Source organism: Pinus tabuliformis, chromosome 8, assembly GCF_031772625.1.
Source record: "Pinus tabuliformis cultivar Carrire ecotype Pingquan chromosome 8, CPIR1, whole genome shotgun sequence".
Taxonomy (NCBI): domain Eukaryota; kingdom Viridiplantae; phylum Streptophyta; class Pinopsida; order Pinales; family Pinaceae; genus Pinus; species Pinus tabuliformis.
Window position 1 is genome coordinate 157,889,343 of NC_142294.1, and position 25,204 is coordinate 157,914,546.

General features: G+C 41.2%; 2 protein-coding genes across 2 annotated transcripts in view; one reads left to right on the forward strand and one right to left on the reverse strand.

Moving 5' to 3' along the window:
• LOC149234617 (mitochondrial phosphate carrier protein 1, mitochondrial-like) overlaps positions 1-25,204 on the reverse strand; it is a 203,908-nt gene that overhangs the window by 14,987 nt on the left and 163,717 nt on the right. The window lies entirely within an intron of this gene.
• LOC149234618 (uncharacterized) lies at positions 22,628-24,590 on the forward strand. Its single transcript, XM_089460986.1, has 3 exons — positions 22,628-22,690; positions 22,826-23,001; positions 23,130-24,590. The coding sequence occupies exons 1-3, from the start codon at positions 22,628-22,630 to the stop codon at positions 23,590-23,592; spliced, it is 702 nt and encodes a 233-aa protein (XP_089317112.1). The 3' UTR covers positions 23,593-24,590.

Consider the following 25,204-nt stretch of genomic DNA (forward strand, 5'->3'; position numbering starts at 1 on the left):
GCTGTGAGGCTGCATGAGGGTTTTGAAGGCTCATATAGTCTGTCACATAGCTAGCAGAAATACTGCCAAAGAGATGTGGGATGCATTGTCGACATTGTATCAAGGATCTTCCAAGCAGAGGAAGATGTACTTGGAGCAGAAGATGAGATCTACACAAATGCAGAAGGGGGAACACATTGATTCATTCCTCACGAAGCTTCAGGAGACCCAAGATGAATTGGCAGCTATGGGGTCAACACCTCAAGGTTCTGAGATGGTAAGACTGGCCCTAAATTCAGTATCTGAGGAGTGGCAAGTCTTTGTCCAGAGCATCCTGGGCAGGGCGACTTTGCCAAACTGGGATGAGATGTGGGCAACTCTTAAGCAAGAGGAGCTAAGGAGGGACTTGGTCAAGTGTAAACTTGACGGAAGCAACAATAGTGGGTCGAAGCCCAAGGAGGAGGAAGAGAATGCAACCCTCACATCCAAGGGGCAGCAGGAGCAACGAAAGAAGAAGAAAGATGTTTCGAAGATCAAATGCTTTAGGTGTGGTGAATTCGGTCACTACGCAACACAATGTCCTCTCAGGAAGAAGGACAAAGATGAGAAGCATGATCTGAAGGTTGCAACCATGAAGATCGAGGAGGATGAGTTTGCCATGACAGCCGAGATACCTCTAGGAGGGAGGTGGGTTGATTTAGAGTTGTAGTTCGAAAGAGCTACAGATGGGCAAGATCCTTGAGGAGCCCACCTCTCAGATCAATTCCTTGCTACAGGAGCCTAGATCAGTAGTAGCAGGATGGACCAGTGTCAGTTGATGCAGAGGAGTGTCGAAGTGACAGTTGCAGTGGCTAGGAGCGCCAAAGACTGAGCAGCGCAGTAGAGAGTTGGTAGTAGTGCAGTTGGTACAGAGCAAACGTTCAGAGGGTCAGCGTAGAGACTAGCAGCAGTCAAACTCCATCTGGGTATTCCCATTTGTTATTATTATTTCATATCGCCTTCCCCTCCTCTTAGGGAGTAAGCTATCGAAGCTAAAGGGTGTGGATCAAGACCTTACTGGATTGACCGGTTTCACCAACCAAGTATTGGATTGCAATAGATAGAGCATCGTATACAATGTAATGTGCCTCTTCTCTCTCCCTCCCTGATGCAAGCGGAAATTTCTATCTCCCATCTGACCAATCGACAATGATAAACGGCCATGGCCTAATAGCCTAGGAGTCAAGGAACCAACCACAGCAACAGCCAGCAGCGATGAAGACCAATAGCGCTGAAAACCCAATGCGGTGATATCTGATCTCGAAATGACAAACCGTTCAGTGGAGACTCAAACACCAATTTGTAAATGAGAAATCATCGTCCAGATAAGGCGGAAGAGAATAAATCAGTAGCGGTGGAAGGGGAACCGAATAGAACAAAGAAGACAAGAGGGGATCAAGCAGAAGCAGTGGGTCGAACAGGGAACCTGACCAACATAGGGAAAGGATAAGGCGGGCCATACATGATTCTGGTCCGGAAAAGGATAAGAGGAGGCAGACAGTGCTTGATGATGAGCCTGAGCTTGAGCCTGAGCCTGAGCCTGAGACTGAGACTGATGACCCGGAGGAGATGAATAAGAGGAAGGATGATAATCACGCGTCGTGTGAAATAAAAATCGGACCTTTAGAGAGAATATTAAGAGGATTGTGGGGGGGGGGGGGGGGGGGTGGGGGGGATAGATACTGCTCCATCTTTTGGTTGGGGTTATCCCGCACTTGATTTGTTTATTGATCGAGTGATTCATCGACCACCTACATAGTTGGGAAATCAAGGAGAGACGGACCCCTCATCTTTTGGAGATCAAGTCAGGACGGATGGATACCCGGACGTAAGGAGCGGCAAGATGAGTTACCCCTCCACCTAGTAGTTGCATTGCAACCCTTTGAGAAATGGGTAGTTTATTTCATCAGGCCCATCAATTCACCTGTCAGACACTCAGGTGCACTCTATATAATCATCGTGACTGATCATCTCACTTGATGGGTAGAGGCAGCACCAACACAGAATTTCACCACTCAACACAGCTACAAGATTGATATTGGATAACATTATTTCCATATTTAGTTGTCCCAAAAGTTTAATGACAGATCAAGGGTTACACTTCATGAGCTCCACAATCAATACTCTAACTCAGGAGTTCATGATAAAGCATCATGCCGGTAGTCCCTATCACCCGCAAGCAAACGACATAGTTGAGGCGTTCAATCAAATCTTAGAACAAGGCCTAACTAAGGTTTGTGCGGTTCTCTGATGTTCATTTTATCTAGCTCCAACCAAAAGCCCTATCAATTAGCCTAGTTTTTTTTTGAATTCCAATAAAGTATCCTTCCCCTTTAAATGAGTATTGAACAATATATATTTGGTGTTTTGGGACTAATTTTTGAAGGCAAAGGAAGCCATGTTGAATAGAGAAGATAGTCATAAACTATCACAAAAGGAGAAATAAAACATTATGCTCACAATAGTTCCATACACGAGTCATGATTCATATTATTGGGATAACCGAATATGTTGATGCTTCCTTTGATGCAACCTCTAGATTGTATTCCTACAAGCACATCCATTAAGGTGATTTTACAAATGTTGTTGACGACAAGTTGTGAGGATGCAAAGTCTAAAAGCACCACTGACATTCCTTAAAAGTTGAAGGCTATCTTCCAGAATGCCTTGCCTTTTCATTTCCTATTACCAACTAACGTTTCTTCAGCACCATTTTCCTATAAAAGACATTGAGAAACTTTTTCCACTTTCTTTTAATAAATATCGACTTACCACTAGCATATCCACATAAGAATTTTGATAGTTGAATACAAGGGATAGAGCCTGGAATGGAAATACCATCCCTTGGGAGCCACATCACGATCAAAGTGTCCACTTGAGGAGATATTTGATTGCCTCACTAGCATCATACTGAGCACTTGTTCAGTAATTTGGCATCCTTTTCCGTTGTTGATGCAGTAGCAACAGCAGTTGGAGAAGGTTGCAATGCAAATGCAGTTGGCAATGGCAATGCCAACAACAACATGGATGCAGAATTAAGAGGGAGTTGTAGTACAGATGCAGTGTTGACAGTGGCAGGTTCAGCAGCAGTACAGATGCAGCATTTGCACACAAGTTGGTGGAGAGGATGTCAAACATCAGCAATGCAGAAGGAGATGTTACAAAACATAGTGATGCTTCAGCAGGTTTCATTGCTAAAGCACATTCCTCGCTAAGAGGGAGTGTTGATTTCTAGTAGCATCAGATGTGCTCTAAATCTGAAATTTTGCAGGGAGGCTTAGACACATGTATTCTCCAATACCCAAAAATCGTTTTGGGAAGTTCCACCCAAAGGCTATTTTATTAAAATAATTAATTATTTTTAATGGGACCCTAAGTCTAAACTTAAGAAATTAAAATAATTAAAGGCTGTTAATCTAAATTGTGGGTGAAACTTCTAGAAGACGACAGAGATCAAGTCAATATGATCCTAGCCATTGATTAGAATCTAATCGAGGTCGTTGATTGATCAACGACAGGATTATAAGAGAAGGCTTGAAGGGAACTTGGAGAACACACAGAGTGAAGATCAGAAGATCGATTTCCTGAAGTAGAGGAGCTATAAGAAAGAATTTTGAAGTGATCTTTTGAAGAGAGGGGAAGGGATAGTATTTGGTGAGGAGTCTTTTCCTGGGCCAGAGAGTACAAGGCAGAGCTGAAAGAACAGCGTTTAGAGAGAGGCTGACGTTGGCCCACGCAGTGCTGACGCAGTGGCAGTGCAGAGCCTAGAGGGAGATCAAATTTCCTGCTGAGGAAATTGAGTTTCAGAAACCGAGAATCGAGGTGTGAGACCGAGAAGCTGGAAATCTAAGTTTTGGGGCAGCAAAGGATCAGAAGGAAGAGCAGCACAGTCCCCAGCAGAGGTGATGCAGAAACTGCGTAGGTTTGACACAGTTCTGCGCAGAGGCTGATGCAGAAGGGACGCAAAGCCTCTTTCCAACGAGATCAGGGTCAAATTCTTCCAGTGGCAGGGTGAGAGCATCTCACTACTTGTTTTGTCTATTTTTTCTCTATATAGGACAGCCAGTTCGGCATCCAACGAATTTTACTTAGGAATTACTATTGCTTAATAATAAAACCCTCAGAGTTGTTGCACCAATTTTCCCACATTGGGTTTATCCGGGGACATTTGTCCAAAAATAACTGTGTAGATGTGTGTTGTATTTCTTTCTTGTTCAGTTTCTTGTTTCTGCATTTTATTTAAATGTTGAAGGCTACAGTGTATTAGTTTCGGTGTTTACTATAGGAAACAGTAAATAATTTTGTTCAGTAATTAACAAATAGAAGAAACATAATCAGTGGCTGCAGTAGAAATTTGGGCTTCCAAATTTTCACAACGAATAGTTCATCACGAACCTGTTGAATGCTGGTGAGATAAGAAGTCACAGTCTCAAATTTGCTCATGTGAATGGTGTTTAGCTTCCCCCTTAGCACCATCTTCTTGTTCTGGTTACTACTCTAGTTACTAGTATAGGCTGGTCACGGTCGTCCACATCTTATGTGTTGTATCCTTTCCTGTTATGTGAGGGATCATGTGGTCGTTCACACCATCCAAAATAAAGCCTTTGCCTCTCACATTCTTCAACATGTGCTTGACTGCTTGTGTGGCATTCATAGAAACCTAGATCTTTGTGCTTGCAAACTCCCACAAGCCATTCGAGTTTACAACAATAGAAATTCTCTCCTTCCATGGACTGAAATTTCCAGCCCTGTCCACCTTCTCTTCATACATCAACCCTAACGCTGCCATACAATGGCTTTAGCCACAAAACCCTCAAAAAATAAATTGTCATCAAAATCACTTATCTCCCTTTAGAGTTTTTAGAGCTTTGATTGTTGTTTTTCCACGGTACTAGAGTCTAGGTTAGAATCTTACAATCGCTGACGCTACCAATCCAAGTATCACAACAAACTACTTTGCACAACGGAACAAAATACAGCTAGTAAATCTACTAGTGCACAAATATAGACAACTTTTACAATTTTCAATAACCCAACTTCCTTATATTAACAAATTGATAATATAACTGTCTAGGGCTCCCGTACCAGTGATAATGGCCCTCATACTTCCATTAATACAAGAATACAAGGATAAGATACATTGATCATCTAGCTGATGTTACACACCATCACAGCTCCTCGGTTGCATCCTGAACACAATTGTTGGTCCGTATACTCCCAATTTGTAGCTCCTACCTCTATCAATGGTCCTGCTCCTTTAGGTCACTAAACACGGAATCTCCAACTGTTCTCTAGCTTATCGCTAGTCCTTCAACACATCAACATATAGAGACTCTTGTTGAGTTGTTCACAACTTAGTTTGTGAACAACTCTCAACTGCCCACTACTGCTCCTCGACTCCTTTGGGACATTTTCCCTCTAATGCCTTCATGCGCTACTTCAATGAAGACAAACTTCGGGTCAGAGGGTTGCCACCTATCACTGCAAGATGTCCTTCTCTAACAATGAACTTGGGTTGATGTAATCTGTTCCCTTGACCTTAATCCTTTGTCCTACAAGAATCAGTCTCGACCTCACACAAATCTGCCTCTCCTAGCAGTCCAAGTGTCCTTCCCTGCACTGCACTTAGGGCTCCAATCTTCACCCACCTTACAATTGTCAACGTCATTCTTGGCAAGTTGATCCAGGGCTACTTTGAGCACATACTTGTTGCCCTCCAACAACCTCAAGATGCCCAATACTATAACCATCCAAACTAATCCAAACTTGGACCCAACACCTAGCTCCAAAAGAGGAGTAACATACCTTGTAAATTTTTGTGCATATCTCCTGAAGTCTGATCACTGGTTAGGGCACACCTGTAGCTCACGTCAACCCTCCAACTATGGTCAAATCTCCCTCAAAAATTTGTGGCCTCTGCCCTCCGTCTTCTTCAAAGACACTTTCAGCCACATGTTTAAGCCTACTCATCCTTCCCAACAACCACCAAAGGTGCTCGGCCTAGTCTCCACAGGTCACTGTGCTTCTCAGCTTATTCAAACAAGAAGAAATACCATAAACTAAGCACAAAACAACTCCCTTTCTCCTTGGCCTAGACAATCATGAAGAATTAGACTAAAGAGACCCTAATCCTTCTCTTTGCTAACCTTATGAGTTATGTGGCCAAGACAAAGATACTCCTCCTATCTGATTTGCTTATGTGTTGCCCTTGGATGCTCCTCTTAGCCTCAACGTCCACTTGTATTTATATGCTTCCTATGGGCTCCAACATCCTATACTTTAGGTCCCAAATTAACCCAGACGACTTGACTTTTCTTGTTTAAACCCAACTAGCACATAAATAAATTCATATCTCACATTATAGGCCTCCTCTTTGTTGATTTGTGTAGCTTGTGAGATACTCCAAGCCCTAGGGTTCGGGGTTTGGAGGGCAAAGTGCCACAAGGGTCACTTGTGGGCTTGGAACCCAAGGTTGGAGTTTTGCACCCATCGGGATTTGGGCCAAAACCATGAAGAATTTGAGCATGAGAAAATTTGAGGTGATAGAGCTTGACGTACCGATTCCAACGCTCCAAATATCACTCAAATCGGAGCTCTAGAAACGAAGTTATGAATTTTTGAGGTTGACAATTAATGTTTGGACAGTCAAGTCATGTATGCTTGAGGAATTCGTCCAATAGACATGTCTCTTCATCTAAATTCGTGGAGCCCTTCTATTGGTGTATAAATAGAAGGTGTTGGAGGACAATTTAACTCATCCATTTGTGCAACACGCAAGGAGAAAAGAAGCTCATTGAAGGCAGAATATCTTTATGGAAGCCGCAGCGAGAGAACACTGGACAGCGAGGTCAATTGAAGGTTATTTCAGGGATCTGTTTAGAGGGTCGAGTTGTTGGAAGGGAGGTCGAGGTACCTCCCTAGAGGGCCGAGGCAGAGGTAAGTTATTTCAGGTCTATTTGGGCATTGTTTTAGGGACAAGAGACTTGTATGGTGTTGGTCGTATGCTACAGGTGGACTGTGTGCTAGGCCATAGGCCATAGCACCACAGTTAGGGTATGCGTAGGGAGGATTAAGGGTTCATTTATGCCCATAACAGCAGTGTACTAAGGGAGTTTCTCATGAAGGTATGTCACAGTGTTTGAGGGTTGTTTGTGGACTGTTGAGTAGATTTGTAAGGGTTGTTCCAGCATGACTAAGTGCCCTAACCAAAACAGTCAAGAACGGCAAGTTGCAAACAGATTTGGAGCAGCGTTGGTGTGTGTTGGGTCAAGGATATTGACCAGATTTGGATTAGAGTATTGCAGCTTGTGGAAGCCATGCATTGGAGTTGACTTGAGTGGCGAGAAGACTTCAATTAGGAGCAAATTTCGCAGTGAAGTATTGGGCATCATTGGTCTGGTGGAGGGCAGCGTGTGTGAAAATTCTATCACTACAGCGACTGATTTACTTTTCCTATTTATTTCATCATAAGTTATTCATGAAATTACTTCAACAAACATTAAAATAAATATTGTTGCAGATATCACACCGTAATACAGAAACAAACATATGCACACATTGACACAGTTATTTTGGACTAATGTTTCCGGAAAAACCCAATGTGGGAAAACCGGTGCAGCAAGGGAAGATTTTATTATTCAACAATTCTTTGTACAACAGGGTGCCAAACTGGCTTACCCACAGACAGACAAACTTCCAGCACTTTTCTAAACCCAGCATAGGCCCTACTGACCTCTGTTACATCCTGAAACCCTCTGTGTCAGTCTAAAACCCTCTGCGTCAGCCTGAGACCCTCTGCGTCAGTCTACTGAGGCTCTGCACAACCTCTCTAGGCCTCTGCGTCACTCCTGCAGCCTCTGCGTGGATGACGCAGGCCCTTCTGGCTCTGCATAGTCTCTGTTGCCTTTGCGTGGATTCCTCTGACTCTGGGTCTGCCTCTTCTGTGTTGATCTCCCGTCTCTCTGTTCCGTACTTGCTGCCTCCTAACTGCTCTCCAGACCACTGGTTCAATTTCTCAACAAACCCTGCTCCAGAAATTGAACTGACTAGTCTCCCTCAATGTGTTCTCCAAGTGACCCTCAAGCCTCCTCTTATACTTTCCTCGTTGACAAATCAACGGCCAAGATTAAGTCCCTAATCAACGGCTAAGATTAGATCTGGCTTGATCGATGTCTTTTGGACCATTCTAACACAGTTTCATATTAATACACATTAATATTTTATTTTCCCTAAATTTAGACTTAGGGTCTCCACTAAAAATATTAATTATTTTAATATCTCCTGAACTGTTTAGAATCTGACCAAATCCTTTCTGGGTATTGGAGATCTCATGTGCCCCAACCTCTCCACCAAATTTCATGGCTAGAGCACATCCGATGCTACCCCAAATCAACAGTTTGTTGATAGCCCAAACTAGCCCTAGACGAGCTATCTTGAAGTGACGAAGAGGAGCTGAAGGTTGGGTGAAGTTTGGTGTCGAAGTTCAGTGCCTTGATGGAAAAAGGTAACTGCTAGCCTGGCAGTTTGAGCTCGGGATTAAGCCTACCCAGAGAGCAGATTAGATCAACTCGTGTACATGCTACAGAAGTGACTTGCAGCAGTGTTAGGTGGCAACCCTCCTGGAGTCTCGATGTGTTGTCCTTTGTAGGACTAAGGGACAGCTAGTGAGCAGTATGGAAGCGAAGGACTAGCAGGACAATACACAACATAGAGTCTTCCCAGCATGTTTGTCATTGTATCTTGTATGTTGTAGACTATTGTATTATTCATATTTGGTTTAATATAACGAAGATTGGGTTGTACATTATTGTACAATTTTGTTAAAAATTGTGTATACTTGTGCATATGTGATTTACTGCTCTATATTTTTCGTTGTGCAAAGTAGTTCTTGTTGAGATTCTTGGTTTGGTAGCATCATAGATTTTAAGATTCTAACCTAGACCCAAGATCGTGGAAATTCAACACCATTTTCGTGTTCTTTGCGCCCCCTAGTTCCTTTTAGGGTCCTCTACAATCTCCAAGAGTTAAGTTTAAAATCTCCTTGTGGTTTCACTCCCACAAGCTTGGGTGCAAAGCCCACACCTTGGGTTCTAAGCCCACAAAGCTGTTATGAAACCAGCTCAAGAGAAGATAGAAAAGATAGATCAACGCCTTAGAATTCAGCCTCTTCGAGGGGGCAACCTCCTTTACATTACATAAATGAACAATTCTTGGATGATACGAATGAAAATACCTCTTTCAATATATAGGAGTCTAAGGGGACATAACATAATCAGAGCCGACATAACAATAATAATGTAAGGGCACAATAATAACAATAGTGGGCTTCTATGGGGCACAAGAGTAACAATATGGGCACTACATGGGTACATCAATATAATAAGGGGGTTGTACTAATAACAATAAGGGGATACACTAGTAGTATAGGGGCCTAACAAAAGCACTTTTGTGGTGCTCCTTCCTCCAAAACCCCAAACACTAGGGCTTCAAATACCTCCCAAGCTACAAATATCAACACTCCCTCTTAGCGAAGGAGGTACTTCCAAGACTAGGAAGTAACTCATCATCATTGTCACTATTGGCGACAGTAGCCCAACTCCTGACGCCTATATTCTCGCAAACCCTGAAACATGGACTGCACCCTTCTCGAAAGTGTCGCTGTCACTAAAAACCTCCTTTTGCTGCTTCTCTTGAAATGCTTTTAGGCCATTCCAAGATTTCTTCTTGCCAGTTGTATAAGTACCCTTACTCCCCACTGACCACACACACTTCTTGGACTGCAATTCTCCCTCTAAACATGCAAACTCCCTCTAGAACTCAGCTCTCTCTGAACCTCTGAAACCTAGATCTTCTCTTCCTTCTTCTTCTCATGACCTATAGCCTTGCCCGTTATCCCATATAGACCATGCTCTCTAACTCCAATCACAACAACGGCGGAGCTAGTTCCTCTGGGCCTGAATCTCGCCTTTCCACCCTGGAACAACACCTCAAACCCCTTCTGCTCGATTGTTGAGATAGACATCATGTTATATCTAATTCCTGGTACAAATAATGCATCCCGAACATCCATCACCTGACCCGACTCCATCCTGAATGGCACGACACCTGATCCTCTGATCTCTTTCTAACTCGTCACCCAACACCAAGTGCAACTTCGAGTCCCACTCAGCTAGAGTCTTGAACACATCCTGTGACCCTATCATATGCTTCGACGCTCCATTGTCTACATACCATGCAACTTCATCGATGGTACCCTATGAGAAATGAGAGATCAATACAAAGACTTCACTCTCTAATCTCCTGTAGAGGTCATCTGCCTCGGTAGAAGTAGTGACACCTACAACTACCTTCCCCTTCTTCTTGGCATCTTGTTGCTAATTCTTTGGACACTTCGTCGAATAATGACCAAACTTGCCATAGCTAAACCACTTGATCTTACTTAAGTCCTTCTTTTGCTTGCCCTTCATTCCTGTTGCAAGTGCCACGTCATCATCTGAAGCCTTCTTCTTCGGATGAAGATCCGCGTCTCACAACTCTTCCTGAATGAAGCCATCCCACAACTTGTTCCAATCTGGAAACGATCCCCTTGATGAAGGGCTTCAATTCCTCAGTGAACCCTTTCAAAGCAATACTCACCATCTCAAAATCTGTAATAGTCTAACTGATGGCAACAAGCTCATCTTGAACCTGAGACAAGCTTGTCAGATACGAAGTCACCCATTCACCCTACATCATCATAGTGGCCTTCAACTTATCCTGTAATGCTAATACTTAATTCTCGTTCTTATTCTGGAACATATTTTGAAGAGCCTCCCACATCTCATGGGTAGTGTTCTTCCCGGGCAGATGAGGAATTAAGGAATCGTTGACACCGTCTAGCATGATCAACTTTGCCTTTGTATCCAACTCTTCATATACTTCCAACTCCTTAGGGTCTGTTGGCTTCTTGATTGCTTTCTCGGCAAAGTCCTAGATCTTGTTCACCATTAGAACCAACTTGATATGTTCCTTCCATGGACTATAGTTGGACAAGCCTTCCAACCTGTCCTCATAACGAAGACCAACCTGCAACTTCGACATTGCTACAAGCCCTTCAACAACAATGTGACCAACTCCCTCATAAGTTGTACTCCATTGTGCACACTATGATTCACTGGCCCTTCAAAGTAGCTCCAATACCATGTTGTTTTTCCATGATACTAGAATCTAGGTTAGAATCTTACAATCATTGATGTTACTAATCCAAGTATCACAACAAACGACTTCACACAACGGAACAAAATACAACAGTAAATCTAGTAGTGCACAAATATCGACAACTTTTTACAATTTTCAATAACCCAACTTCGTTATATTAACAAACTGATAATATAACTATCTAGGGGTCCCGTACCACGGACAATGGCCCTCATACATCCACTAATAAAAGAATACAAGAACAAGATATATCGATCATCTAGCTGATGTTGCGCACCATCATAGCTCCTCGATCATATCCTGAACACAACTGTTGGTCCATCTACTCCCAATCTACAACTCCTGCCTCTATCAATGGTCCTACTCCTTTAGGTCACTGAACACGACTTCTCCAACTACTCTCTAAATAATAGTTAGTCCTTCAATGCATCAACACATAGAAACTCGTGTTGAATTATTCACAACTCCGTCTGAACAACTCTCAATTGCCCACTGTTGCTCCTTAGCTCCTTTGGGAATTCTTCACTCTAATGCTTTCCTGCGTTGCTCCAATGAAGACAAACTTTGGGTCGGAGGGCTGCCACCTATCACTGCAAGATGTCCTTCTCCAACAATGAACTTGGGCTAATGTAATTTGCTCCTTTGACCTTCCTCCTTTGTCCTTCAAGAATCAATCTCGAGCTTACACAAATTTGCCTCTCCTAGCAATCCAATTGTCCTTCCCTACACTACACTTAGGGCTCCAATCTTCACCCACCATACAACTATCAACGTCCTTCTAAGCAAGCTGATCTAAGGCTACTTTGAACACCTACTTGTTTCCCTCCAACAACCTCAAGATGCCCAATACTATAACCATCCAAATTGATCCAAACTTGGACAAAACACCTAGCAACAAAAGAGGAATAACATACCTTGTAAACTATTGTGCATATCTCTTGAAGTCTGATCACTGGTTAGGGCACCGTTGTTGCCCATGTCAACCCTCCAACTGTGGTCAAACCTCCCTCAAAAATATGAGGCCTCCTTGAATGTAACAGCCTCTGCCATCCGCTGCTTTGGAAGACACTTTCAGCCACTTGTTTAGGCCTATTCGGCCCTCCCAATAGCCATCACAGGTGCATGGCCTAGTCTCCACAAGTCATTGTGCTTCTCAGTCTGTTCAAACAAGAAGAACCACCATAAACTGAGCACAAAACAACTCCCTTTCTCATCGGTCTGATCTACATCCTACTTGACCTAGACAATCATGATGAATTAGCTAAAACAGACCCTAATCCTTCTCTTTGCTAAGCTTCTGAGTTCTGCGGCCAAGACAGAGATACTCCTATCCGAGTTGCTAATGTGTTGCCCTTGGGTGCTCCTCTTAGGCTCAACATCCACTTGTATTTATATGCTTCCTATGGGCTCAAACGACTTGTCCTTTAGGGCAATAACCCAGCCAACTTGACTTTTTTGTGTAAGCCCAACTAGCACACAAATAAATTCATATCTCACATTGTAGGCCTCCACTTTTGGTGTTCTTTGCCCCCCCATAGTTCCTTTTAGGGTCCTCTATAATCTCCAAAAGTTAAGTGTCAAAATCTCCTTGTGGTTTCACGCCCAGAAGCTTGGGTGCAAAGTCCAAACGTTGGGTTCTAAGCCCACAAAGCACTTTTATGGTGCTTCGTCCTCCAAAACCTTGAACCCCAGGATTTGGAGTACCTCCTGTTACCGCTCAAACTAGCAATGGTCCTAGGAGGGGATCCTATAGAGCAACTACTAGGTCAAGGGGCAACAAAGGAGCAATAGCCCACTGCCACCTCAGCTAAAGCTCCCTCCTCTTTACGGACTTTCACCGATGGGAGGAGTCCCGGTACGAGAGGAATCACAAGAATAGATGGATCAATGATAGGATATGGGGTGATTCCTAAAACCTATTCATAAGAGAGGCTCAGATAATGGGCTTACTTGTTATAGAAGCAAGATGAAAGGCTCTCTTAGAAGGGCTAGGGGATTACCAAGACCTAGGGTTTGAGGATTGTTACTTGAAAAGGGGGACCCAAGATCAAGGAATCCTAAAGAAAAGGGTTTCTAAGTGTCCTTTGTGAAATTGGAGTTGCAAGGTTGCGGGACCACAAAGAAGCCCTAGTGGGCCCAAATAAGGTCAAGGGTTTGGGGTTGATCAACACTAATGGACTTGACCAAGTTAGGGAGGAGAAGAGGATCAAAGGAATTAGATTTCTCTTGAAATGTGAATGCAATGATCCTTAATGAAGCCTCTAACCAAAAGCAAACTAGGGAAATGGTTTCCAAGCTAGGGCTTGGGATATCTCGAGATTCCACCATCGGAATAGCCTCAAATTTGGAGGACCTCTAGAGGACTCACCAGCGCAGCTCTAGACCAATTTTCATCAATTTTTTATGGCTACAATGAAATTCGTGTGATGCCCTAGATGGCCTTCTAGGTTAGGGCTTAGGAAAGAGGAAAAGGAGGTGTAAAAGATATTTGTTTGGTGATCACCTTGGACTAGACTAGTGCCTAGCCTATTGGGAGAATGGAGTCAATGTAATCCAATGTTTAGAGATAACTTATACCCAATCAAGGAGTCTCCTAGCAACTTCGCATGGCCTAGAAGCAACAACTAGGTTACTAGGAAAGTTTATACTTTGTTGGTGCTGCAATTGATGACTTATCAAGGTAATAATGACAATCATATACCTCTAGGACATTTATTCATCATACTTGAACGTGAAACATATGAAAAGCCCTCACAAAGACAAGTTTTGACAAATTCGCATTTCTTAAAGGCAGCTACACCAGCTTCATGAGCGAAAACATTCATACATTACACAAGTGACAATACATGTAAAGTAAAACATGAAAATGACACTTACAAGTATAGCGAAAATCCTCCAATCATCAATGTGCAAAAATATCAAAGCTCCAAGACAAAAGATAAGCTTTTCCAAACATTGAAATGCATTAGACTTCCAATTCATCCATCAAAGAGGCTAGCCGAAATTCTCAAGAAGAGATAGTCCAATCCAAAAATGTGATGAGAGAAATGAATGAGCCTCTCATCTATTTATACAATCCATAAGGGGATTTGAATAGCCTATTAGCCTAATAATGCCCCTTAATAATAAAATAATGTACAATAATGACATGACTTGGTGACAAGCCCACCAAGATAGCTCCATAATACAAAGATAAGCCTCTTAAGAGGGAAAAATAATAGATACAATGAGTTGTTGGGCCATTGAAGAGGCCTAGTGGAGTCCAAAGTGTGCCAAGGTGAGAGAATAGGCTCCAAACATAGTGATCAAGGGGGTGGCCCCTTAATATCCAAGCAAATCAAATATGGTGTCCCCAAGTGGCGAGGGGGCACAATGACATCCTCATGGGTCTCCAAGTGGATCGATAATGCCTGTATACCATCTGCAAGGGCTAGAATGATGACATAAGCCCTCCCTTTGTCTCCCATGGTGAGACACATCCTCATTTGGGCCCTGGAACATCTGCCAAGTGTGTGGTGCAAGTGTGAAGCCGGTTGGGCATGGTGGTCCAAGTGCATCATCCTCATCCAAAAGGTGGAACACGAGCAATCAATGAATGGTGTTGAGGGATCCATGAAGTGGCAATCTACTCTTTGCTATGGTGGAGGCCCATGGCTCTCAACGCTCACCCTACAAGTGCCAATATGACCCTCTGGAGAGCTTGGACCTCGTATACGAGACCAAATCCTAAGTGGAGACCCACCTGCAATCCTGTATAAGATCCAATGCATCCCTTTGCCTTCCAGTATAACAAATCATTAGAATAATCGAGTAAAAGAGCTTACAAATCATGGAATCAAATGGACACTTCATAGTGGCATGCCCTTCCATAGTGGGGCTTTAGCATGTATAGGTGTCTCCAAGCTCAATAAGGGGGTTAACCAAGGACCCTATTAAGTGGTTTCTACCTCTAAAGGGGGTTACATGTCCATGGTACATCCATCAATTGGTAGGTAGCATGTGATATAATGGTGGAATGGAATGGGGCATCAAGGGAAGGCTCCAAGCCACATGCCACAGTACAAGGGTAGCCAAAATAAGGGAAGCCCACACTTGGGTGTATGAATGTAGGAGGGAGCAATTGTGGTACATGAGTTACCTCGGCCTTTGTTTTTCCACCCTTCTTCATATGCCTTTTTCCTTTTATTGATTTTCTTTTATAACTACTCAGGGCTCCAGGGGATGAGAGCATGATGTGTGGGATATAGCAGTGATTACCCCCTTAAGGTGGGGTGGTTCATCGCCCACCAGGGGTTGGGACAATCATGGGTTCCTTAATGATGTAAGGGGCCAATATGAGGGGCCCTAGGAACCAGGGTGATGGCCATAATGATAGGGGTAGAGCTCATGTTTGGCTTTTTCCCACATGCTAAATGTGTATGTCCCGACCATCTTTTGCATTTATGGTACATTTCCTGTTGAGAGTGGCCAAATTATGCTTTTTCTTTTTCTTTTAGCTACATCAACCTCTAGGACATCGTTCTTGTCCCGACCCATAGTGTGGACAAGGGGATGGGGTAGCTAACTCCTTGTGGACGCAACGAACACATGTGGACCCGAATGGGAAAAGCGATGAACGGGGTTAAAATGAGCGGAGGGGAGTGATGTATATGCTATCGGGAAGCAGGACCATGCAACCAAAATTGGGGTGTCCCATGTAGTGCTAACCTAAAGCTAGTAGTCAGTAAAGGAGATCCTATGGGACTAGGATACAAGGTTACCCATGAAATCAAGCATAGGAGACAAGAGTACAGACCAAGCCCACTTTTTCTACCAAATCACCCCACTAATCCATGCCCAAAAGTGTCCATGATAAGTAAACAAAAATACACAACTGCACAATGAAAAGTCATACCTTCAAGGTCAAGAGGCCCACCTTCAAACATACGATCATAACAGATGGGCGAGGGACCACATGGCTGGCTCAGATGGCGAAGAAGTGGCACATCAAGCTATCTGGTGGCTGTGAGGGATTGTTGGCTATCGGCTGAGGACCATCTAGGAGAAAAATGTTCTCCTATGGGGGGTCACCCACAGGTGGTGGGTTAACACCTCCCGAGCTACAAATCTCAACATTGATATCATGTGAGATTTTAATATCAGTCCTAATCTATTTTATCTCCGCAATTAATGCAAAACCCAAAGAATATTTTTCACAAATAAATTCTGAAATTGATATAAAATAAATACATTGATATTCTAACCCAGTAAATTAATCTGCAACGGAATAAAAATTAGAAATCAATGACACGCAACAATAGAAAAATTTACCCACACTTTTCCTTCACTTTTACTAAATTTGGGAAATACTAGGTAAGACCCACAAAGAAATACACAGAAATTATCAGTTGTTCAGGAAACCTGTGACACGGTTCACAAGGAAAAAAAATCCACTCAGAGACTCAACCTGCTGCTAGAAAATTCGACCTGCAAGGAAGTTTACCCTGCTGCCCTGTATTGCTATACGGCCTATCTTAGTCGAACGTGTGAGCCGAAGCCTCCTCTCAGTTGCATGTGATTCGCTGCCAATAAATCAGCCTCCTCCTTGCTGTCTCAACCTCCCTCTCTCTTCAACTCAGCCCTCTAAATTATTTTTTCTCTCCTCAATCAAGTCCAACCAACCTCTTGGGCAAATCTCTCACACAAGTGCTAAACCAATTATTTCTTTCACCTCATCATTCAGCCAAATCCCTAACCCTAATATCCTAATTAATCAATGGCTAGACTTAAATCCTAAAATCACTTCAGATCAATGGTTGAGATTATATTGTCTAAGTCACTTAAATAAAATAACCTAAGTCACCTTATACGAATTCGTGTTCAAATTTGACCAACTTAAAATTTGATAAACATTCATCCATAAATAATTAGGAGATAAAATTCGACACTTAATTCAATAAACTAAAATGTTTATATATATAACTTACATAAATTTTATTTTAAACTATTTACAATATAATATTTTCAAATAATATTTTTACTTTTTTAATTTGAAATTGAATGTATTATATTAAATATATTATAACTTATTTATATGATCTATACTTATAATTATAGTTTTTATAAACATAGTATATAAAATTTAACCCATATAAACATAATCTTGAACAACAAACTTTATATAAATATAATACAAGTTAACTAAATTCTAATATAGCACATAGTATTCTAATGATAGAATAGAGGAGGCTTGTGATGCCAAGGAAAGACTTAAGGTCATGGGCACAAGTTTTCGATCAAAAGCAATGACAATCCTTTGGGCAGTAACTGACGGCAGTCCACAACTCCTCTGGCAAGCCAACAATCAACCCTTCCTCCTCCATGAATGTGCAAAGGCATAACCTTTTGGCAAGCCGAGAGCAATTTTTGGCAAGTTGCTAGCAGTCTGGAATCGTTTTCAGACAACACATTTCAACCAATACAAAACATCTACGAAAGCCAATAGAGAGTATATACAACAGGGAGATGCTCAAGAATATTTAATATATTAAAACGTAGTAACGAAAAAACCCTCACCAATTTGAACGAATTTCTTTTGAATTCGATCGCCCAATCTTTGCATGTGATGAATTTCGAATTTCATCATCGAAATCAGTCGAACACGTTGACATAGAAAGTAACTTCCTTATCATTAGGCTTAGGCCTAATAGTTCTTAGTAATCAATTATTGAAGTTTTCCTTAGTTAAACTTGGGAAAGAAATCGAAAAATCACTTACGCCTCGCATGCAAGCACCCAAAGAGGCAAATCAAAGTCTTCTACATGCTAAAACACAAAGCTAGAAGAAGACCTTCTACAACTACAAAAATCAACATGATCAACTGGATCAAATCCAGGGTATTATTTTATAAGTAATTTCCTCAGACGGCCATTTGTAGGAATATACAGGGTAAGTTCCTCAAACAGAACACCAAAGGACACCGCTCACAAACAAATCACGGATCAATACACCAATATTCTTGACGTGGTTAAAACCCTCAAAGAGGTAAACAGTCCACAGCCTGAGCCAACGCGGCCACTTTAGGCAATTTATTAATAAAAGAATGAAAATTTAAATAAGCTTCTCTCATGAACGGTTACGGCTTTCTTAGAAGAGTTTCCAAGATTAAGAAAACCAAGATGTAAGAGTTTTTCTTGTTCTCTTATTAAAGAATCACAAAAGGCATCAAAGGAAGGGGACTTGTAGTCTTGTCCTTGAGAAATGAAGGCTTCTCTTGTAGAATGGAAGGTAGAAACAAACAACGAGTAGGCTAGTGACTGGTCCCAACTTAGTAAGAATGGAATAAATAAGGCTACCATCTTCTTTCTTCACCTTAACACATTCCAAGAGAAGTCTAAGGGTCTTGAACCTAGACAAAAAATCTTCAATGCAAGAAAAATTATTGGGGTCCAACGTAAGCAACTCATTTTCAAGTTGATGGGCTCTAATTTCAATTTTAATTCCAAAAACTTTAATGAGTTGTTTCATTGCTTCATTGGGGGTATCAAGTTCTGCGATATGGAATCTAACTTCTGGAGAAATAAACATCCCTATCAACCCACGTGCTTGATCTTGCCTATTTTCCCATTTGGCTGCCTTATCTTCATCTTTAGGTTTGGTTTCTTGGCCTGAGGCTATTCTGTAAAGACCTTTACTTCTAAGTAAATCCACAATATAAGACCACCATTGAAAGTAGTTGGTGTTGTCAAGAATAACTTGGCATGGATTTTCCATTTTAACATAAATGGAAGCTATAGATGCTGAAAATAAGTGTTCCAATGGAAAGATCTTGAAAAAATAGGTTGATTAAAAAAAATCAGCGTTGATAATATCGCCGAAAAATCGGCGATATTCGCAAATATAGCGATATTTTCGGCGAGCCAAAATATCGCCCCGAAAAAATCGCGATATTTGCTGATTTCGAATTTATCGCGATATGCACGAGATTTCGGCGATATTTTGTCAAATAGCGCGAGACGACCATAAAAATCGTCCGCAGCCTTTATAAAATGGGCTTAGGGTTTTCGTTTGACGTTAATGAGCCATTTCGGTTTCGAACTTTCGTGAGAGCTAGAGACGCTGCGAACGGTGGCTGCGGAGGGTTTGAACTTTGAACTTTGGCTGCTGCGGAGGGTTTACAACTTTACAGGTATGCCGGATGCCCCAGCGTTATAATCAACAACGAATTCCATGCGGGATTGTTTGACGTCTGCCTTATGCGCTATACTATAAAGTTTAAACACAACTTAATTCATCGTTTATATATATATTATAGACTACAGCCTTTTAGCCATTCACATGTCTGGTGTTTTATTTCTCCATCTTTTATGTTCTATTTTTCGTTAAGCTTATTGTTCAGTGGTCAGATCTGTCACGACTCACAGTTACCAACTTACCACAATCATATTATACTAAATCGTTTCATATTCAGAGTCCAGACATAGCATTAGCAGTCTCCATACGATTCTCCCATAAACAATTTAGCATAGCATACAAGGGAATGCGAATGTTTGCAGATAGATAGTGCTCACTGCTAAGAATTATCATTTGGCAGATGATTATTGTAATATTTTAGGCTTCTGTACAATGTATTTCAAATCTTCTTTTTAATTTCAAAGTGAAATTTCAGAGATGACCACAACTCAAGTCTCAAACAATAGTTTTTTCTGTTTTAACTTTTTAAGTTTTTATAGCATTTCATGGGTGGTGTTGTGTCATATATTTGTTGCACACATAACGTATGCCCTAAGTTGATTGATATTTCTTCTAACTGCTTGAGCTTCTGTTGTATTTAACCGCATCTCATAAACCCACATCACTTTCATAGCAACAAATCTACACACTAATTTGCATATTACCCATATTTTAGAATGACAAAGTTTGAAAATAATGCATGTATAAAAGTTTAAAACAGTGTAAATAAACAGACTCCAGAGTTCCTGAAAATAAACTAAGAGATCTAACCTGTGGGTTTTACAGTTTACTTGACATTGTTGCAACTAATTTTGTCTGTTGAGGTCTCTTCTTATGGATCATACTTTGAAGAATAATTTCTGAGTGAGTCTGGATAGCCATGATATGCAACCTCTAATGGTGAGAATGTAGTTCTGGGATGAAGTTATGAGAATTTTGGCAGTTGATTTGAATGTTTGGGATCTTCTTTACAGGCATTGGCACATTTTCTTTTAAGTTTTTCTTGGTTAAATGATAAATCTGAGGACATGGCATATGTGGTAGTATTATATTTTTTATTGTGTTCTTAAAAGTTAAAAAACATCTAAACACGGTAATACGGTATTGCTTTATTGAACTTAGTTCAAACTTCAAAGAAATAGTTCTCACCTTTTGACAGTTTCAATCTTTAGCAGATTCACTTTTTTTCCAAATCAATGGCGCTTGCTTTTGAGTCTATACAATGGTTCAAGAGCCACCATCTAACACTATTTTGGCTCAGCCGCTCAGATTCCTAACTTATTCCAAGACTGTCTACGACATATAGACTTAGCCTTTAGAATCTATCCTTACACTTTTAATTTTTAAAAGCTAGGCTATTAAAAATTTAATTTTCTTTCAAGACCTTTGGATTTTTCTTGTAGAACTTTGTTAAAGTTTATTCCATTTGTCTTTGAAGAATGAGGATTTGATATTGAGACCTGCACCCATGGAATTTCGTAAATTCGTATTACTTATTAAGTCATTAAGTTACTAATTCCAAATTTTTTTTGGTGCTGTAGGTTTCCTTTTGAGTTAGCAACTTAGCCCACTACAAAATACAAATATGCCAAAAAACTTGGACCCATTTTGGGAGTATGGGATCCCTGATGGTGGGACAAATCGTGCATATCTTTCATGCAAATTGTGTGGGGACAAGATGACAGGTGGGGTTACACGACTGAAATACCATCTTGCTAGACTCCCTGGACACGATGTTGGCATTTGTCAAGTTTCTAGTCCGGAGCTTATACGAAAAGCTCTTGAGGCAATTGAAGAAAAGGACAGAAAGAAGGAAGAGGCTGAAAGAAACAAAGCTGAACGTGCAGGTAGATCTTTTGGGATATCTTCTCCTGATTTTCATGTTCAGGGTAGTGGCCCTACTGGCCCTAGTGGGAGGGGCTCCACAACTGGCACACCATCACATGCTAGCGCTACTGCTAGTGTGAATGCGAGGTCATCATTTTTTGTTCCACGAACAGGAGCTGGAGCACAACCTGGCATAAAATCGCTTTATAAAAAAAAGGAGAAGGAAGAAGCAGATAGAGTCATGGGGAGGTGTATTTTTTGGAGCGACTTACCTCTCAGCATCACAAAAACCAATCCATTTTGGCAACCAATGTGTGATGCTATTGCTGTTGTGGGCCCAGGGTACAAAAGTGCCACATATGAGGAGTTGCGGGGGCCAATTCTTCAAGCAGAAAAATAGGACATCAACTCTAGATTGGCGGAGTTGAAACAGACATGGGAAGTCACTGGATGCACAGTGATGTCTGATGGTTGGACAGATAGGAAGGGTAGGACCCTTCTAAATTTCTTGGTACATTGTCCTAAAGGTACCATGTTTATTAAATCGTTGGATGCATCAGAACATATCAAAGATGCAGCAACGATATGTGAGTTGTTAGATGGGTTCATTCAGGAGATTGGTGTGCAGAATGTGGTGCAAGTCGTAACAGACAATGCAGCTAATTATGTGTCTGCCGGCAGAATGCTTATGGAGAGGCATCCCACATTGTTCTGGACTCCATGTGCAGCGCATTGTCTTGATTTGTTGCTTGAGGATATGGGGAAACTCTCCTTCATCAAGGAGGCAGTTGATATGGCTAGGAGCATCCCCAAGTTTATTTATAACCATGCTTTTGTTCTTAGCCTTATGAGGAGGTTCACTAGAAACAAGGAGTTGCGGCGTCCTGCCATCACACGTTTTGCCACAACCTTTATTACTCTTCAGTCTTTGCTTCGATGTCAGTTCGAGTTGAAGCAAATGTTTGTGTCTAATGATTGGCGTGCTTGTAGATACAGCAGGAGACCTGATGGGAGAGCCATTGAAAAAATGGTGTACTCTGAGACATTTTGGCGTGGAGTACAAGAAGCATGTGCAGTTAGCGAACCTATAGTAAAGGTTCTTAGATTGGTGGATGGAGAGAAGCCTGCAATGCCTTATTTGTATGAGGGCATGGATAGGGCCAAGGAGGCCATTCGTTCCTATTATGCAGACAAGGGTTCTGCTGGCCTTAATAGGCAGATGATGTTATGGGATGTGATCGATAGTCGGTGGACAGGGATGCTTCATCGACCCATTCATGCAGCAGCACTCTTCCTCAACCCTGCATTTGCATACAAATGCAATTTTCGTTTTGATGGCGAGGTGATGGAAGGGCTCCATTCCTGTATTGAGAGGATGGTACCTGATTCTGAGCTTCGTCGCAAAATCAGCCGCGAGATACATAGTTATCAGGATTCTGTTGGCCTATTTGGCTTTGATGATGCCATTAAGGAAAGGGCCCTCTTCATGCCACGTAAGTGACAAGTCATCACTCATTAGAAATTAGAAATTTGAATTTAATTATGTTTTAACTTTTAACTTTTAACTTTTAAGTTTTTGAATTTTTTATTTCATTATTTTGTTGTAAATCTTTGGTGGCGAAGCTATGGTGCAAGGGTACCAAATTTGCAAAATTTGGCTATACGAATCTTGAGTCAAACATGTAGCTCTTCAGGGTGTGAGCGCAATTGGAGTGTATTTGAGAAAATACACGCCAAAAAGCGCAACAGGTATAACTTTGTACTCAAACCTTCAGTTGAGCAATTACACTTATTGTAATTTTTAATTTTTAATTTATGACCTTCAAGTGTCAAGAGTCAAGAGTCAAGACTCATTACTTTTTTTGACACTCTTACAGGTTGGAGTTCGCACGCCTCAACGATTTGGTGTATGTGCATTACAACATCCGACTTCGAGTGAGGCAAATAGAATCACCAGTGGATCCAGATGCCATTTCCTTAGACAATATTGATGTATTGTCTCCGTGGAGGGTGGAGTCTCAGGAGCCCATATTGGAGGAGTCACCTTCATGGTTAGAGCCAGTGGCAGATGATCCATTAGAGCAGGGGCAGCAAGAGGAGGACTCGGAGTCAGAGGAGCAGCAGCACTTAGAGGAGGAGCAGGAGGAGCAGGAGGAGGAGGGCACTGCGGGAGCATCAGCATCAACACCATCTGCTATAGATATAGGAGAGCATAGCTCCATGCCTATCACTCATTATTTGACATTAGGTGCAGAGGCAGTGTCAGGGCCTTCTACTACTAGGGGTAGGCCTGGCAAACAGCCCATCATGTTTTCCCGTAAAAGGGGGAGAGGGCAGTAGATAGATAGCTGCTGCCTGCTAGTTTTATTTGTTATGCTACATGTAACTCATGATGATGAGATACTTTTATTATTATATGTGATGTTATTTTGTATTGGTTCTCCACATTTGAGTCCTTGAACGGACAATTATCAGGGATTAGCACGATTTGGTATCGCCTTTGATATATCATTTCTATTTGACATCATATATATCAGTGTTTTCTTCATATTTATGTGCCAATGTGTTTATTTCATGTTGTTATTGCTTTATATGTTTAAAAATCTGAAAAAAATGAATATATTATGCATTTTTTATGCTTGCTTTTGTTGTTTAAATTCTGAACATGAAGATGTTGCTTTAAAAATTAAAATAGTTTCTTGAGTGTTTGCTGGGCACTGTATAGTTATACTCATTTAATGCCAATTTTTTGTTTTTTTTGTGCCCTAGGTTTGAATTAGTTCACTACAAATGTCAAATATGCCAAAAGCCTTGGACCCATTTTGGGAGTATGGGGAGGCTGTTGGTGGGGCAAATCAGGGATATATATCATGCAACTTGTGTGGGACCAAGATGTCAGGAGGGATTACACGATTGAAATACCATCTGGCTAAACTCTCTGCATATGATGCAGATGTGATGCCTTGTATGGTTTCTAGTGCAGAGGTTATACAAAAAGCTCGTGAAGCAATTGCTGAACAAGACAAAAAGAAAGCTGCTAGGGAGAGGCCAATGGTCTCAGATAGATAGCTGCTAGTTTTATTTGTTTTGCAACTTTTGCTACATATAAGTTTATAACTCATGATGATGAAATACTTTTAAAGTTTTATATATGTGATGTTGTTTTGTTTGAGTCCTTGATTGGACAATTATCACTATCAGGGATCAGCAGGATATGTGATGTTATTTTGTTTGAGTCCTTGATTGGACAATTATCAGGGATCAGCAGGATTTGGTATCGCCTTTGAAGTTTGATGTATCATTTCTATTTGACATCATATATATCAATGCCTTCTTCATATTTATGTGCCAATGTGTTTAGTTCATGTTGTTATTGCTTTATATGTTTAGAAATCTGAAAAAAATGAATATATTATGCATTTTTTATTTATAACTCATGATGATGAAATACTTTTAAAGTTTTATATATGTGATGTTGTTTTGTTTGAGTCCTTGAATGGACAATTATCACTATCAGGGATCAGCAGGATATGTGATGTTATTTTGTTTGAGTCCTTGATTGGACAATTATCAGGGATCAGCAGGATTTGGTATCGCCTTTGAAGTTTGATGTATCATTTCTATTTGACATCATATAGAAGAATGTCTTCTTCATATTTATGTGCCAATGTGTTTAGTTCATGTTGTTATTGCTTTATATGTTTAGAAATCTGAAAAAAAATGAATATATTATGCATTTTTTATGCTTGCCGATATTTGCCGATATTTTGCCGATATTTTCGCCGATATTTCCGATAAGATATTTTCCGGACCCTCGCCGATATTTTCCCGATACCGATATTATCAACACTGAAAAAAATGGCTCTGAAAACGACTTCCGGATGAAGAAGTTATGGCTTTTTGAATAAAATTTGTTGAAACTACCGACGAAGTGCGTGAATATGCGGAAATG